Consider the following 18,275-nt stretch of genomic DNA (forward strand, 5'->3'; position numbering starts at 1 on the left):
ACATTGTAAAAGTAACGTCTTCTCATTGTTTTTAATATTTTTCCAAAAAACATACTTTAGAATTAAAAGGTTTTGTGAGCACAAAAACCTCAACCCCTTTTTTCTTGTTCCAATTTCCTATCAGTATGGTGCTTTACAAGAACACAATGAAATCATCATATGATTGATGCTAAATTTTATATTTAGATGTTATTCCAAAAGCACATATTTGTATGTGCAAATAATTTATCAACGTATTTGACTTTATTTGAATTTTGTCAAAATTATGAAAGGTGGATTTATAGCTCTTTGCAAGGTCTTTGCAAAATATTTTCAACTTAAAGAAAACATACAAAAATAGTATGTATCATACAATATTTCTTGCTTACATTTAAATTTTAAAAAAGGAACATTTTTAAATATATTTTTCTCATTTTGCAGTAAAAACCCTTCATATGCATTGGTGCATTTCTGCTGCATCTACAATGCAGTGAAGCATTCTGCCACAAAATACAAAGAGCTGGCATGTAGAAAGCTTATAATAATAATAATAATAATAATAATAATAATAATAATAATAAAACAACTAATGCTCACACACTTCCACTAAATTTACAAAATATCAGGTGAATGCAGTAAGAACTTGTAAAACTTAGCAAGAATGAAATAGAAACCAGTAAGGACATAGAACTGTCTCTCTAGATGTGGTGCTGCCATGCCTCTTTGGATATGTTCAAAAAGCCTGGTGAAGAAATGATCAAAGAGACCCCCAGAAAGAAATTATCAAGGATGTAGTAATGATGACATTCACTAATGAACTACTGTACGTAATTAACCCCTCTTAGTAACATAATTAATGTAGTATAAGTATGGTGCAGACAGGAAAGTTTGGATAGTTTTTCTGACTGAGTTGTCACTGAGACGTTACTGCATTGTTATTACATGAATAGAGTTCTCACGACGACCTCTTAAGGTTTGTGCTATGACAATGGTAGGTCTATGCCATTTTGGAGAAGACCTCATTAAGCACATGATTATGTGCATGATAGGAAATTAGTGAGAATACAATAGACGCATTAAGAACCTAACAGGGACATGGCTAGGATGTAGTATGAACCAAATTTCCTCTGTGTTGTTCAATACTTTTAGGATGCATTGGGAACTTTATGGTCTTCTTTGTAGTGTGATGGGGGCCTGAGACGTAAATAAAGCCTAGAAAGAACCCAAGTGCAACCTGTGCAGGAAGGTAACCTAGACTGAAAGTGAATACAAACATGGCAAACATGTCCTGGTGAAAGATACTGATCGTATCTATAGACAAAAAAAAGGCAATTTTTGGAAACAACTCTGTTGCTCTGTTTCATCTTGCTCTCATCTGCAAGCAACAAAAATATAAATAAATGAAAACAAAAGCCTATTTTTCCCCCTCTGGCTGGCAATTGTATTTTATATGCAAACAAACTGTTTTGTATTTTGTCAGTAAAATGGTGTCAGGCGTGTGCATTTTTATGAGCCAACATACCAACTGCAGTGACCTGGGCACTCAGACTGCCTGGCACAGCTGCTGAAGGGAAAAGAAACTCAACCTCTCTGGACAGAGACGTCTTCTTTGGGGCAAACTCCAGAAAAAGTGTCTGCGTGAACGACTGCCTGCTCCCCTCTGGCTGAAAACACAAACACAGAAATGGTTCTATTAGGTCTTCACCAAGCTCGTGTTCATCAAACGGAGTGCTTCGGTTTGTACGCATACCAAAAGATTAAGACATGCAGTAAATCTTTATGGTGAGGATTCAGACCTGTTTTATGTGGTCAGATATAAAGCTGCCAAGTTTGATGAAGAGACACAAAAATCTCTGGGAGAATATACTGGAGAACTGTTCTTCATTTGCAAATCGAAAAACATGTTTATCTTTATAGAAGATGAAAGTAATACAGATGATCAAAAGAAAGATTTACATCAATTATAGTTTGCTTTTATTTCTTTTTTTTAAGTACAGAGGAACCTTGGATTGTGAGTAACATGGTGTTGGGGGATATACTGTAATATGCAGGTATTCTTTTACATTAATATAGGACATTTTAAATTTCTGGTTATCTTTATAACTAACTTTGGGTCTATACTTGCAGTTTCTTTATAATTTGCATAAATCTGTATAATTTGCACTAAATTTATTCACTAATTATCCCTACAGCTCATGTTAGACTGTGCTATGATTTTAAAGGTATGGTAAGTGTTTCAATGAACAGTTAATGTTAGCCAGACGTTTTTTTTTTCTAATGGTGAGTGAGATACCAATCTAAATTTTATAATTAAAAATAATGACAGTATAAGAAAGTCACCTTAACCAAGATTGTCTGAGAGACAGAATCCGAGGCATGGATGCTTTTGGCCTTGACAGAGATGGGCATCTGACCGAGCTGGGTGGCTCTTATAGCAAACATCACAGTGCTGCTTTTTTGCCTCCATAAGGACACATGACGCATGTTTGCTAACAAAGATTGATTACCAGCTGAGGTCACAAACTCAAACATACTGCTCTCATCCACTGTCACAAGCACCTGAAAAAGGAGCAAATGTAAAAAAAAAATAGACAAAAAGCTTTAATCTAATCATTCTTGGACACTCTTCATATCCACTGGAAGAACAGTGTTTAGCATAAGTCTGCAATGGAATGCTGCATTCAACTAAAACTTAGAACAAACCAAAGAAATGTACAGTGGCCGAGAAGTGCAAAACAAAATATGCCACAACCAAAAACAGAATGACATAATGGAAAGCAAAATAAAAATTCTTTTTAAAAAACTAAAAAACTAAATGAAAAATATGAAAACAACATAACACAAAACAAAATAACAAATACAAAAAACCAAAATAACACAAATTTAGAAAACAAAATAAAAAATCAGAAAACACAATGACATATCCATATACAAAATACAATTAGAAAACACAATCTGTTACTCAAGACAGAGACGTACTGTCAAGTCAAGTCGAATTCATTTTTAGAGCATATTTAGCACAACTTGGTTGCTGATTGCACTTTGTTTTGACTGAATTGTTGTTGTGTTTTCTGATTTGTTATGTTGTTTTTAGTTTTGCTGTTTTGTTTTTAGTTTTGTTCTTTTGCTTTTTAATTAGTTATTTTGTTTTTCTTTTTTGTTTCCCTTTCTTATTTAAATTTGCTCAAATGAAGCATAAAATTAAGATGAACCAAAGATAATAATAATAATAATAATAATAATAGTGATAATAATAAGCTGCATTTAGGATATGAAAAACACTGGAAGCTGTTATAAAGACAAGAAAGGGGATATACTGTACATGATTTTAAAAAAAAATGAATATTTTGCCGCTATACTGTATATTACATTTGTTTCTGTTATTTTCTCATTTTGTCCAATGGGACAAATTCATTTTAATAAAAAAAAATATTAATTTTAGTGATATATTACATATGCTCATGAGGCAGACAGAAAGACTACCTCTAGGTCCATATCCATGTAGTTGAAAAGACTGACTTCCAGTAGCAACAGCTCGCCTCGGATCAGATACGCCGGCAGATTCAAAGACACAAAGAAGTCTTTAGAAACTCGCAGCTGTGAGAGAGAATCAGGTCAAGGTTATTAACAAGCTCATTCACATTCAAATTAAAATATAAATTAAAAATTTCATTTGTGAAATTTTACACAAACAGTGTACAGTGGCACCAAATGACTGACACTAAAAACTTAAAGACTTAAGACCCCCTTATGATTAATATTTAATAATAATGCTTACTGGTTTATGCCTGAAGTTTGATGCTTTTTATGCTTGAATGAAAAACCTGCTACTGTGTAGCTTAACAAACTAAAAACATTCGTCTAAAACTCCTGGTCTGAAAATGAGCGCTATATACGTGAATTTTAAATTTTCAGTGTGACTTTCTGTTTAATTAAATTGATATTTTTATACTTTAATATACATAACTTTAAATTTCTTGTGCAATATGCATAAATTATGGTGCCATACACGTAACTGTTTCGCGTGTAATTTATAATAGATGTATAAAGTGTATAAAGTGTCATTTGCATTTCTTGTGTAATATGTGTAAAGCACCTAATTTCATTGGATTTCCAACATGTTCCAATGACAATAAATATATTCTATTCTATTCTATTCTATTTTTACTTGCTAACAATGTGAGGCACAAACAGTCTTGAAACTATTGCTCAAGATTACATTAAATACAAGACATTTGCACAAAATATGTTGCAAGTTTCATAAACATGAAATTTCATGCATAAACTCATGCTAAATCAGGTCAAGATCTTCACTTCCATCAAACATCAGAATGGGAAATAAAATAGACAGGTGTGGCTTTGTGGCATGGTTCTTGGTGCCAAACTGAAAAAATGAACAAAGACTACACCATGTTTCTTTCCATTTTGTCAATTTGAGTGCACCTACAGTATGTACACTGTAGCCTCAGGTTGCTGTTCTGGGCTTAGAATGGAACCCATTCTGGTTTTCTGCTGCTGCAAACGATCCTCCCCAAAGGTCAAAGTGTCAAGTGTTCTAAAAATGCTTTTTTGCTCTACATGGTTATAAAGACTAGTTTATGTTTCTGTCGTCTTCCCGGCAGCCTGACTCATTCTGACCATTCTCTCCTGACCTGTCTCATCAACAAGATGTTTTTGCTCATGAAACTCCTGCTTACTAGATGATATTTGATTTTGCACCATTCTGTGTAAACTCAAAACTCTGTAGTATGTGACAATCCCAAAAAATCAGCAAATTTCTGGAAACAACATGCATTCACTAATTAAAGTAACTGAATTTTGTAACTAAATAATAAACGAGATCAGCATGTTACCTCTGCAGGAGCGCTGAGCCCCAAACCCAGATTCTCTGATATCACGATGGCTGTGGCCACCCATGAGGTCATGCTGTCAGGTACAGTGAGTGTCAAAGCTGTGTTTGTAGATTCACTGGAACACAAAGGATTAGCGTTTGATTTGTGCATGTTTGTGTAGTACAAAACAATGATTTGTCACCACTTTGTTCCTGGTAATATGCATCATTTGTTTGTAAAATCACAACAGAGTTTGAAACATTAGCAGACACAAGACAAGTTAACAGGAGGAGACAGAAAGACAGAGACATTTCTTGTTTTCTACCCCATGGTAATGTCAAGCCACAGCCATGTCTCCAGAAAGGTCCTTTGCTGACAAGCTTCCTGGTCTGGTTTATCAATTGATGGAAGCATTGTGAATCCCTCTAATGCTGTGGAAGATACCAGGATATGGTCAATTATCAAATGTTTCTACTTACAGAAAACATTATATATTAATTATTGAAATCAGGTGTTTCAATCAGGCCCTTTAACCTTAGTGAAGAACGATCCTACTGCTTCAGCATACCAAGACATCTTGGACAATGCTATGCTTCCAACTTTGTGGCAAGAGTTTAGGGAAGGCCAGTTTCTATTCCAACATGATTGTCCCCACTGCACAAAGCAAGAACTATAAAGACTAAAAATGGTTTGATGAGTTCAGTGTGGAAGAACTCAACTGGCCCAAACACAAAGCCCTGACCTCAACCCCATCGAGCACCTTGGTGATGAACTGAAACTGATATTGCAAACCAGACCTTCTTGTCCAATATCAGTGCCTGGCTTCATAAATGCTCTACAGAATGAATTTCTGCTACTTTCATTTGAGTGATTTCAAAAGTTTTTATACATTCAGCAGTCAATGTAAAAAACAGGAAACATGCAGTAAAGAAAAACCCTTGAATGTGAGGAGGAACCCTTGAACCTTTGAAATGTGAAGAAAAACCCTTGAATGATTTAGTGTCTTAAATGTCAGTGGTTCAAGGCACAGAATTCCCATTATACTGTAAATTTATATTATTAGTCAACATGTTTGTATTTTGTACAAAGTTATCACACAAGACATCAAGTATCTTGATTATTAATCCCTTTTAATAGTCACCCATTGTATGTGATGATTAATACATGACTTATTAAAACTGATCTTGTTGCAATAACTTTTGTTTAGGAATGTTCTCGCGACAGTGGTGTCCTCAAACAGATTTCATTCGAAGCTTCATGTTGTCAGACATCATATAAACTGATAACCTCTTTTTCATTTTGTATGTCTGGATTTTGGGTGTGTGTAGGAGCTTATCTGTTTTATTATGTATCCAATTACATTTTATTTAAAATTATTAGACTTACGGAATTCCGGCTTGGTGTAGGTGTTTTCTACGTTTAGGTTTGCATCAGTGAGGAATGTCATTCCACTGGTCTAGAGGGGAAAGTAATACAGTTAACTTACTTCAAAAATAGTGTAAATGAAAGTCACAGTTAAGAGCCATCATGATTATTTCACTGCTACCATGAACACAGGGTACGGGCTGCTGAATTCCATTCTGTCCGGCGGCATCACGTCTGTAGTGTAAGAAGCCAGCTCTTCTAAAACCTGTAAAAAAGACAAAGCTATTAAAATAATCAGTGCTAATACAGTAGATTAAAACCATAATGTAAAAAAAGGCTGGTATAAATTGGCCATCTGTCTTTGATAGATTAACAAAGATTTTACATGCAATCAAAATACACATGATTATTCCTTTTTTCCAGTGATATTTCTATCCCAGATATTTTTCTCTGGTTTTTATTTTCTTAGAGAGACATAAAATTAACATGAACATTCGAGAATTAGGTAAAAAAAAAAATCTCAAATGTTTATCTTAAGTAAAAAAATAAATAAATAAAAATGTACTCTACTATGTATTAACCTAAAATATCTTTAAAGTGTGGAGGAGAAACTGACCATAAATACGTTTAGAGCTCATGCTGTTCAGAATACAAAAAATGCAGAAAAAGATCATGAGACAGAACTTTTCACATTATCCTGTTTGGTCAGACCTGAAACTAATTTTTTGTACACCTTGTAGAAAAAAATGAAGCCGTAAACTGAGACATTGGTGCATGCTGGGTATTGGGTTACATAGGACTTAACATGGTCAAAGAAAAAATAAAAGACAGACAACAGGTATACCTCCAAAGGGGAGGATTTCCTACTGTAATGTAAAGCAAAAAAAAGAATGTTTAAATACCTTTGTCTTTTCAAAGACTCTTTATTGGGATCATGTATCAGGGTTTTCAGTTTCGTGTGAATGCAGTTTCACTTGAGTACCTTTTTTTCTGTGAAACCGTTGCTTTGTTTTGAGTCCTGGCTTGCTTTCTCTACTATGAGGATTCCCACCAGTGATCTGGGCTCAGCTACAGAGATGGACAGCGACACACTCTCCTCTGGCTCTGCTTGTTCTTTTGACCAGTTTACAGACACCTGCAGTCAAAAGTGATTATTAATCAGGCATTATGAGAAAAGGTTGATACTTTGGACATGAAATACACTTTCAGGTCAAGCATCTTGATATCTTGTGCATCTTAAATTCATGTCTCCCTGTAGCGCTCTGTCTTTCTTATTCATTAAATGCTCTAAAACAATGGTTCTTAATTGATCACTGCCCTTCACATTTTATTGTTTTCTCAGCCCCGGTACACCTGATTAAACTAATCACCTAATAAACATAATTTCCTTAATTTGGGTGGGTGTGGTAAAGTAAGAAAAACACTAAAATATACAGGACAGTGTTCCTCCAGGACTAAAATTGAGAACCACTGGTCTTAATGGTAAATATTTCTATGAGGATTTTTTTTGGAAGGAGTCTCCAGTGTCAGTACAGTCAGAGGTAAAGCATACAATTTTTTTTTTTTTTTTTTTTAAGTCCATTTATTCAAGTAATTTTTCCTTATTTATTCAAATGATTTCTCTTCTTAGATCTCATCTACTGGTTTTAATGGTCAGACCTGGCCAGGGTGCAAATACATAAAACAAATAAACATTATGGTACTCTGTAAGTGGGTATTGTTTTCTGCCTCAACATTTGATCAAAATACTATAGGAGCAAAGAAAAACATAATAATTTTTTAATAATTTTTAACTTCCTCTTAACGTTAAGGCAGAAAAAAAAAGGTACTGAAGATTTCTTACAAAAATGTTATTATTATTATTATTATTATTATTATTATTAGACAATGTGTAGCCTCTGTAAAAAGTATTTGTGAATTCAGCATTTACATTGTTCTGCAGGATTTTTGTGAAAGAAACATCCAACACATCATTGATGATCTCTCCATCAGGAAGGACGCAGTACACCAACACGTTTGCGAGGGGAGCCCAAGATAGATCAGGAGACAGAGAGAAGTTTGAGGAAGTCATGGTCCCAGCTGCCACCACCTGGCCACGTGATGTCACCTACACAGAAAATCACACACACACACACACACACACACACACACACACACACACACACACACACACACACAGTAGATAATATCTGCTGCAAAATAATTGTAATAAAAATGTAAACTGCTGACAATTTAGATTTGATTTAATTCATTTATTTCTGAAATAAAACTTACCATGTAGTGAAATTCAGTTAAGGGGAAACTACTTTCCAAAGTCATGTAGAGCGATTGCCCAATCTAAAAGTGTCACATAAAATTGTTAAATATTATTTATCCTGTAGCTCTATTGTCACTGCTGTAAGCCCCCTAGCCCCCTATGCAATGATATAGTTTGAAATCTACTAAAAGGGTTTTGAGTATTGTCCTAAAGGGTGTCGGTAGGAGGAGAAACATAAAAAAAAGGCTGGCCTTCCACATTTAATATGGTTGCACCATTTAAATGTTTTTCTAAAGTTTGCTTTACAGTCAGAGGTAAAGCATACTTTTTATTTTTATTTTCTGTCACAGGTAAGTCCTCTTATTTATTCAAGTCATTTCTCTTTTTAGACATTTGTGCCAGGACCAATACAGTCCTGACCTCACTCTAAGCTACTTTCTAGCTATGTTTGTGGTAATGAAGGAGTTCCTGGGAGGCCAGCCTATTTTGATAATTCTCCTTCTTCTGTCACCCTTTAGGACTTTTAATGCTTAAAACCCTTTTTAAGAGTCTAATTACTGTATTGTGCTTAAATGTCAGTTAGTTTTACATTTTCATTCATGAGAAATGTCTTTAAAAGTCCCGGATTGGCTTGAATGCTTTTATACATGTACCGTAAAATTGAAATCATATACTGTATACTGTACACATCAGAATACACATACACTGATCAAAAAATACAAAGTAGAATCAGCCTTGCCTGTGGAGAACTTTTGCTTCTCAGTTGTATGTAAGATCTGGAAGGAGATGAGTATCTTGTGTATAGCTGTAGACTCTTGTAAGTGCCTTCATATTGAGCCTAAAACATACAGCAGATGGCAGCATGGCCCAGTATTTTGAGAAGAACTGGCTTTCTCTATAGGAGCAAATGGCGTCTTGTTGGCATTAAAGCAATTCTGTCACTTTCCTACTTTTACAAGTTTCTATTATATTTAAACTTCTTAAACATTTTTTTTCTACCTCTTAATCCGTACAGGTATAGACATAACATGAAGGGTGTGGAATGGCTTTTTGCCAACTTATTATGAACAGCCCATGGCAAAGACTCAGTAAGAAAGTAGGGCAGAACAGAAAGAGGAGATGTAGTGTAGGTGTCAGGAATCATCTCTCATTACCTCTATTGTTAGAATAGCAATATTTTCAGAGAGCTTGATCTGGAAGGGGATAACTCCATCAGCAGGGACAGAAAGTTGTAAGATCGTCACTGAAATATTTTCATCAGGATAAGGGTAACCTGTGGAATCAAACTTTAAATGAGAAGAGTTCTGGAGTTCAAAATTATCCGGATTGTCCAATCCAAACATCCATGGACTGAGTTGCTGCTGTTTCACAGTGATAGTCACATTCCGACTCTGGTCTTCCACTGTCAAAGGACGGCTGCTGTATGTGGACAATATTAGCTGCAACATTGAAGATGGTTAAAGATGTTAAAATGTTTTTTCTAAGTGGAAAATACAAATCTAACATTAAAGTTTAGTATTTAATATTATAAAACTTATTATTAAATATTATTTTGCACATTGTCTAGCTCATGACTTTTTGTACATTTGAAAATATAAATAATATAAAGTGATATAAGATGTCACTTCATACATATACTGTATATATAAAACCATACTAATATATATTGTTCCGTAATGTCATTATAATCATTGTGGCGCACATGGTAACTCCAAACCCTTTTCAGTCAAAAAACTAGTTTTTCCCAGAAGTTAGCCAAACTTCTCAGTTACACTGTCAATTGTTTGTTTGTATTGTAGGAGATTTAGTCATGTTACCTATTTAAAGTCAACTGTAAAAAGTTTACTTTGAAAAGGTGGTGAGGTAAAAAAATCTAACAAATAAAAGAAGAAAGATAAAGATAACCTTTCAGCTCCAACGAGCATGACCCCGGTATCTCCACTGAGCTCTCAATAGAGGGTGTTTCCATTCAAGTGCCTCTGCTTACTGGATTATTTTGTTTCTATTTCTCACTATTCTGTGTTGTGCTTTAAAATAACCTGACGTTGCCACTTTAAATGGCAGTTTTACTAAATGCCATGATGGAAATGACGAAAACCACCCATTTTGTGAACATCAACTAAAGCGCTTGTTCTCTATCTGCAATATTTATACACTGCACTGCTGCCACATGGTTGGTTGAACAACAAGTGTACAGATGTTCCTATTAAACTGGCCAAGGTAAAATGTTTTTTTTTTTTTTTTTTTTAGTTTTTAAAATAAATAAATAAAATATACATTTTATCTACTGACTTTATCTTGCACTAACCTGGGCAGAAAAGTCCAAAGACGGCTTGACGGTGAACGGATGCTGCTGAAACTCCAGATTATATCTATACATCGTAACGAAAACCCAAACAGAGCAGTTGTATGTGACACCTATAGGAAAAATACACTCCATTAGTCAAATGTCTTTTATAGCAAACTGAAGGACGTGCAAGTTTTGAAAACTAATGAGAAATAAATAGGAATTGATATTTATAAATCCCAGCACAGCTTTTTTTTTCAGTATATTTTCACCCTGATTATCTGTTCTAGATTACACTTATACTATAAACAATATATTAAATAAATACACACATAAAACCTGGATGTCTGGCTTTGTCCTGTCATAAGGTTTTGATTCTGATCTTGCCTCTAATATGTTGTTTGTACATCGATTGATTTTAACCACATCTCTGAATTCTGTTTTGGATTTGTTCTGCTTCTCAGTTAAACACTGTAACTGTGTTTGTTTTCACCAGCTTTCTTCTTATTACATGACAGATTACTTCACCTAACACGAATGCAGAAGTCGACACAAATCAGCATTTGGACAAAATGAACACTTTCCTAAAGTTATGCACCCCAGCCATGTCCGGTGTCATGGCACCAGGGAAGGCGACAATAAGCACACTCACCTCAGAACCTGATAAATATTCATTAGAAACATGAGGCTCAAAGGCTTTCTGCTTCAATGCTTATTTTATTTTGCTAACCAAGAAGTCCTAGAAGAACAGCAGAAAATGGTCTTGTTTCTCAACATGTTTAGAGGCAAAGATGATTATGGTGTGAACAAATCTTGTCCTGCATGGCCAGGTGTTTTTAGTGATTCATTTATCATCCACAGTCCAATTGGCAGATGAAACAAGCCAACCAAGAGACATTTTGCTAAGAGTCTACTGTTCCAGTGTGGTTGGTCTATGGATCTGCCATTATACCCAAAACTTCTCACTCAACCACACAGTTAACTTGATTAGCAACCAATTTTCTGTTCCCTTGGAATGCATGTTTCCCTGCTGCCCCTACAGTGGACAAATGGTTCCAACTGAGAAACAGGATTTGTGAACTAGCAGAAAGATGGTTGGAGAAAGTGGAACACCTGTGCACCACCACCATAGTGAAACTTGCCAGTATCACCCAATGGACTTTGAAAGCAAATAAACATACAAAAAGCTCAATGCCAGGTATGTAGGTCCAAACAAGGTCATCAGTTAGATCAATGTTGTCACTTTCTAGCCTGCACTTCTATGTCACAGCAGGATGTCACCTTCATTTCATGTGTCATACAGTAAACCACTAACAAGACCACTAACAACAGACACCCCTTTCACATCCCCACCAGCACCCTCCCTTGTTGACGGACAGCCTGCACACTAGTAGCTGGGAGTGGGAGTGTTACCACTCAGAGGAGAGTGTTTTTTTTTTTTTTTTTTTTTGCCACCCTCTCTCTGTCAATTGACAATTTTTATTTTTATTATATTTTTTTATTTTTCATTTTTACTGGCGGGATTTATGGTACTTCCTCAAGTAAAACGTTTGGAAGAACATTGCCTTCAAATATTACACTTTATTAATTTAAATAATAATACTTACCAGTCAGCAACTCTGTGACCTGTACAGTAATGTTGATATAATCATTGGGGACGAATTCTTCATAAACTAGGGACATGTAATCAGGTGGTTTCTGATACAGTGAAGAAACCTCAAAGTTTAATTCAGCTGTTCCATCAATCTGTAAGAGAGAGATACAGTCATACAGTAACATAACACACTCATTTACACACATAGATTTATATAGAGTTTGATTTTTTTTATCTTGATTTTGCACATTTGTCAGACTTAAATGATTAAGATCATCAAACAATTTTTAATATTACACAAACATAACCTAAGTAAATACAAAAGACAGTTTTTAACTCCATCACTGTGGAGGAATTTTGACCGACTTTGAAACTTTTTAAATCGGGCCTCATTGGAAGGATTTCTAGCATGAACAGCCTGTTTAAGGTCATGTCACAGATTAGGCCAAAACCTTTCCAAATGTTTTAATCCATTTAGAAGTAGATTTGCTGGTGTGTTTTAGATCGCTGTTCTGCTGCATAACCCAAGTGCACTTGAGCTTGAGGTCACAAACTGATGGCCAGATAATCTCCACCATTTTCTAATAGAGTTCTGATCTGAGAGTTCAGATTTCATGGTTCCATCAATCATGGCCAGTTGTCCAGGTCCTGAAGTTGCACTGCAGCCCCAAACCATCACACTTCCAGACTCTCCAGATTGGTACATGTCAATTAATTATTTTTTTCATCTGTTCTTAAGTTTCTTTAAATGTGGCTTGATTTTTCAGCGTGCTTAATTTTGTCAGACAACTGATTTCTTTATTCAACAGGTCTGGCAGCAAGTGAAATTTAACTTAGCTTTTCACAAAAAGTGGTTAATTACAGTTCATTCATGATTCAGCAAGAAATGTTTTCTCACATAGGGCCAGGTAGGTTTGGACAGCAGCTTTTTTCTCTTAATAAATGGAATTATCTTTAAAAAACTGCATTTTGTGTTTACTCAGGTTACCTTTGTGTGTTTTAAACTTCAGATAGTGGTGTATTTGATGCGCATGCTTACCATTTTCAATTCTTCATAAGATTTTGTCATACCACGGTGCCCATGAACATATACTATGCTCATTTTCCCAGCAACTGGATTTCCATTAATATATCTGCAATTTAACAAAATAAAAAACATGAATATATTTTGGTTTTTGTTTTTTTCCAAAATTGTAAAAATATGAAAATTGTTCTGGACAATCCAAACTGAATTTTAGAATAAAATATAGATTTTCTTTAAGACCAAAGCCACTAAGGTTTTAAGTACATTAAACATTTATACACCAACCATATTAATCATATAAAAAGTTTTATATTTAATTTTTACTATCTTTTTCCTCCTGGTCACTTCTGAAGACCCAGAGACATGGACACACACACTTACTCACACACACTGGACTATACACCAGTCCATTTTAACTTAGAGAAGACATTTCATCTATCTACACACACACACACATGCAGCAGAGTGTTTGTTCTGCACAGACAGTAATCTGAGCTCTTGTTCAAACCCAGTCATTTTAAGCTGAGAAGTGGCAATGGATCCTTCTGCACCACCATGCTTTAGCCATTTCCTTTTATAAAACACTTTTGAAAAGCTTCGGAAAGGTGTGATACTTCTGGACAGGGGACTCACTGTGCAGTAACAGTGTATGTCAGGTTCTCTTCATAGTACAGTACATCAGGAGCATTAAGCAGAACCTTAAATTTAGGCAAGACTGCACAAAATCAAGATACACAAAATCAATACAGATGGTGTTTTCAGTGCATCATATTAACTTTTTCATAATCAATTCATTATCATTAAAAAATCTTACCGTAAGGACTGACAGTGAACATTTTTTCCTGAGTGACTTCCTGGAAACATGACAAAGTTGGTGTTTTTTTTTCTTTGTATTACTGTGTTGCACATATACAGAGTCATTAATTAGCTACAAACAAAAACAGACCAGTTAAAGTGAAGTTCAGCCAAATGCCTGAGGTCTGTTTCCATTAGTTTTGCACTTCAGCTTAAGGACTCGTGTAGCTACCAAGTAACAGATGCTTATAACCTCCAGTTTAACAGATCTTTCTTCCATTTGTTTCTTCTTTGTTTGTTTTGTTACAGTATATTTTTGTTCATTTAATAAACAACGGTGTAGGATATGATTTCAGAAACCACATAAGTGAATCAACTCAATCCTAAAGAATCTGAACAGAGTGTGTTATTTATGCATGCTAAATTGGTATCACTTGTAGGTTTCTAGGCTTCATACGGACTGTGCAAAAGTCTTAAGCCACCCCACATTTCTTCATAGTTTGCTTCAGATAATCAGAAGTTTTGTTTAATTAAAAAAATTTAGTTTTGGCAGGTTTTTGGCATTTATTTCCAGTCTAGTCCCTGCAAGCTGAGCAGTTTTTTGTTGCTTTTTGGTTGTTAAGCTACACAGTAACCTATGAATCAATTATCAACCATCTAACTTAACGCATGAACCAGTGAGAAACAGGAGCAGATGATGACAGATGATCAGGTGGTGATTAGTATACTGGTGATGCTGAATGCTGAGTGGTTAAAACAGACAAGAGGGGAAATAAGGATGCTGTCGAAATTGTTAAATAATACATTTTTAGGCAATCTGCAGCCTGTCACAGAAAAACATTTGTTCCCATTACTTTAATTTAAATTGAAGCAGTAATGTAATCTAATTTAATATAAAGAAATTAGATGTGGCTCATGACTTTGACACAATATTATTTTTTTATGTACTCTTGTATTAAACAAAGGTTTAATAAAATACTAGAGCAACACTTAAGCATAACTGTAAGATAAACTTAGGAACATCCACTAAATCTACTCACATTCACAGTAGCTACGATGCTCCACATCCCAAGAGGAGGGTTCTGAGAGAGCTGATATTCTTTATCTGTCTTTCCAAGTAAAGTCTCAACAGCCAGCCACTGATGGATCAGATTTTGCCGGGAATCCTGATTGAAGATCAAGATTAGATTAACCTATGTATCAAGACTACCATAAATCAATATTATCCTAGCCACTCGGACTCACCATTATCACAATGTCTATTTGTTTGTTGCACGGCTTGCCATCAGGGGTAAGAATAAGAGCACGGATTTTCACGGCTTGCCCTGGTTTGTATTTGGCTTTGTCAGTCTGGAGCAGGATTGACACATTTTTAGGGGAGTACTGCAGCAGGGTCGAATTAGAGAAGACCAAAGTCTCTCCAATATAACCTTTTACAATCAGCTTAAAGGGGGACCAGGAGCTGGAATTTTCAGGGATCTGAAGATAGAGAATGAGGGGATGGGGTAATTAATCATAATGAATAAAATTGCATTGGAGTAAGTAATGGAAAAAACATGACACCATGTGCTCTTATAAGAAATAATCAATAATGGGTGTGTGACCTGAAGCACACAGCCACTGCGATCCAGAATAATTTTTTTTCAATACTAGCACAGTGAAAAAAATAAAACATGAAAAATCTTAAAATAGTTCACAAATTTTAGTGTATTCTCTGCACTTTTACATCTGTTTTAATTAAAAAAAGGCTATTGATTAACAGATAAATTAGGTGTGCTGGAGCTGAAGAAGACACTAAAATGTACAGGACAGAGGAAACCACGGTATATCTGACATTGGAGACCCCTTCCAGAAATGTCAAATTAATGTCTATTTCCAAAAAAAATCATTACTAAAACAAATCCTATTAAAACTATTATTATTATTATTATTATTATTATTATTATTATTAATAATAATAATAATAATAATAATAATAATATATTATTATAAGACTTACAGTACATAATGTGCATGAACTGTTGCTATAAAAACAATAAGACATTAATATGTTGCTGCCATGTTTAATCCACAGATAATCTACACTATCTGACCAATCAGATTAGAAGATTTAGTGCTTTGATATAAGTATACATTATTACAGTTATTTTTACAAGGCTTAAGTTTGTGCTGCGAAATCTGACTGAACTGATATTTCATATTATATTATCAAAGAAAAAGTAATGGCCCTAAACCTGAACTTTGTGGGATACCATATAAACTAGAAACAGTCTGGTCTGCTTTCTTTCCTAACTATTTCTGAGCAAGTCTGGTAAAACTTTAGATTTGTTATTAACAGTGTTGATGTCACTGATTATGTTTAAATCTGACTGATTATATTTTTAATGTCATCTCAGAAATTCTAAAAATATCTAGAAATAAATATACTTACATGAGGCAGCACTTGCAGTTTAGTTGATCCTTCAACAAAATGCACAGACAGATATATTTATTATTATTATTATTATTATTATTATTATTATTATTATTATTATTATTATAGACTGAATTTGTAATTTAATTCTACTTTAAGTCCTTTACCTCCTTTAATAGTGCTCTGAGCCTGGCCCAGGCTTTGGTTCCCTTGGAATATCTCAGAAGAAACTAAAACTGATGATTTGGTAAGTATGGTTATGGATAGTGTCGTTGGAACACCAAAACGTACCACTCTGGGCACTGAGATCAGATAGGAAGGGCTCTGGAGTAGGGCAGGACTGGAAATTACAGAAACCCAATTAGGGTGTAATCAACAATCAACAAATCAGGTTAAACCATCACAGTGTAATGTTTTGTATATAATAGGGGGATTAGGTAAAAATACATCAACATAAATAGGCCTGAATAAATTGTACCTACAGATATGAGAATGGTTTTTATATGTATTTAACCAAAGCAGAAGTAAATAATTAAATACTGCACCTTGGTCTGTTTTGTGCTCCACAAGGAACTGTGAAAATTCCAATCATCATGAAAATGCGAAACTGCTCCATTGGTACGTCTTAGTCTCATCTGTACTCTCTGTGGTTATGAAAATCAGGAAGTTTTTTTTTTTTTTTGTCTTAAATAAAGCATTGACACCTGATCTTTTTTCATCCAAAGGTAAAGGGCCGTCCTTTCAAACAACAAGACAATATCGTTGGGACACCTCCATGGTGTTTTTAACAGGGCCGCCCATAGTGGGGTGGGTGGCATGTGGGAGGATATTGCCCTCAATTTACAGTATATAGGTGCTGTTCTTTGTATTTTTTTCCTTTTGTTTGTGTATTTACTGGCCTGACACCACCCCTTTCATTATGTCTCACATTCTCGGAACTTTCCCTGATTTTCTACAGCGGTAAATAGCGAAATAAATGGGAAATAGAACCATGGAAGAAAATAAAGATATTGACTCAGAATGATTATGTGTCAAATCTTACACTTTGTAAATAATATTAATGATAATATATTTTTTTTTAGATAGATAGATAGATTTTTTCTCTGTGTTGATCTCCTGGTTGATAGCCTCGGTTTTACCATAATAAGGATTGCTTTAGTGTGCCTTAGCACAACACAAAAAATGTAATAATAATAATAATAATAATAATAATAATAGTTACTTGTAGTTCACATTTGTGGCTAATTTTTTAACTATTATTATTATTATTACAAGTAGCTACAACATATTTTACATATACTTGTAACATCCAGTTTACATATACTGTACCTTTTACATGTATCCATAATGAAAGCACATCATTTCCAACAATTATTATTATTATTATTATTATTATTATTATTTTAGTTTTACAGGCCACAAATGAATGTGGAATAAAATTTTATAAAATAAAAGCCTGAAATAAGACACTTAGACTGTCCTGTAATGACTCCAAGATACTTATACAAAATGTGCTCACACTGAACATCCTTTCAAGACATGTAATACAAAGTTTTGCTTTGTATTTGTCTTTGAGCTGTAGAGAAGTAATGATTAATAATCATATAATCCATGTTACCGTTTTTTTTTTTTGTTTTTTTTGCTTATGTTGTGTCAGGGAGTCATTTTACTTTGCCTTTTTCAGATCTGAGTTTATGTAAAGTTGATTTGTGGCAAGCTTTATTATTAA

General features: G+C 34.5%; 1 protein-coding gene across 1 annotated transcript in view; it reads right to left on the reverse strand.

The window, feature by feature from the left end:
- Positions 1–17,162, reverse strand: part of cd109 (CD109 molecule) — a 30,273-nt gene extending 13,111 nt beyond the window's left edge. Inside the window, exons 1-22 of the mRNA XM_053489314.1 lie at positions 17,092–17,162; positions 16,714–16,886; positions 16,565–16,593; positions 15,379–15,612; positions 15,174–15,299; positions 14,153–14,192; positions 13,972–14,053; positions 13,354–13,447; positions 12,328–12,466; positions 10,742–10,851; positions 9,588–9,872; positions 9,173–9,271; positions 8,451–8,513; positions 8,107–8,283; positions 7,159–7,311; positions 6,358–6,441; positions 6,198–6,267; positions 5,137–5,242; positions 4,833–4,947; positions 3,463–3,576; positions 2,320–2,538; positions 1,502–1,643 (exon numbers count right to left, since the gene is read on the reverse strand). Of these exons, the coding sequence (XP_053345289.1) occupies positions 1,502–1,643; positions 2,320–2,538; positions 3,463–3,576; positions 4,833–4,947; positions 5,137–5,242; positions 6,198–6,267; positions 6,358–6,441; positions 7,159–7,311; positions 8,107–8,283; positions 8,451–8,513; positions 9,173–9,271; positions 9,588–9,872; positions 10,742–10,851; positions 12,328–12,466; positions 13,354–13,447; positions 13,972–14,053; positions 14,153–14,192; positions 15,174–15,299; positions 15,379–15,612; positions 16,565–16,593; positions 16,714–16,886; positions 17,092–17,162 (2,725 nt within the window). The remainder of the gene's footprint in view (positions 1–1,501; positions 1,644–2,319; positions 2,539–3,462; positions 3,577–4,832; positions 4,948–5,136; positions 5,243–6,197; positions 6,268–6,357; positions 6,442–7,158; positions 7,312–8,106; positions 8,284–8,450; positions 8,514–9,172; positions 9,272–9,587; positions 9,873–10,741; positions 10,852–12,327; positions 12,467–13,353; positions 13,448–13,971; positions 14,054–14,152; positions 14,193–15,173; positions 15,300–15,378; positions 15,613–16,564; positions 16,594–16,713; positions 16,887–17,091) is intronic.
- Positions 17,163–18,275: the final 1,113 nt, after the last annotated feature.

The sequence above is a fragment of the Clarias gariepinus genome, chromosome 27 (genome assembly GCF_024256425.1).
Source record: "Clarias gariepinus isolate MV-2021 ecotype Netherlands chromosome 27, CGAR_prim_01v2, whole genome shotgun sequence".
NCBI classification, from domain to species: Eukaryota; Metazoa; Chordata; class Actinopteri; order Siluriformes; family Clariidae; genus Clarias; species Clarias gariepinus.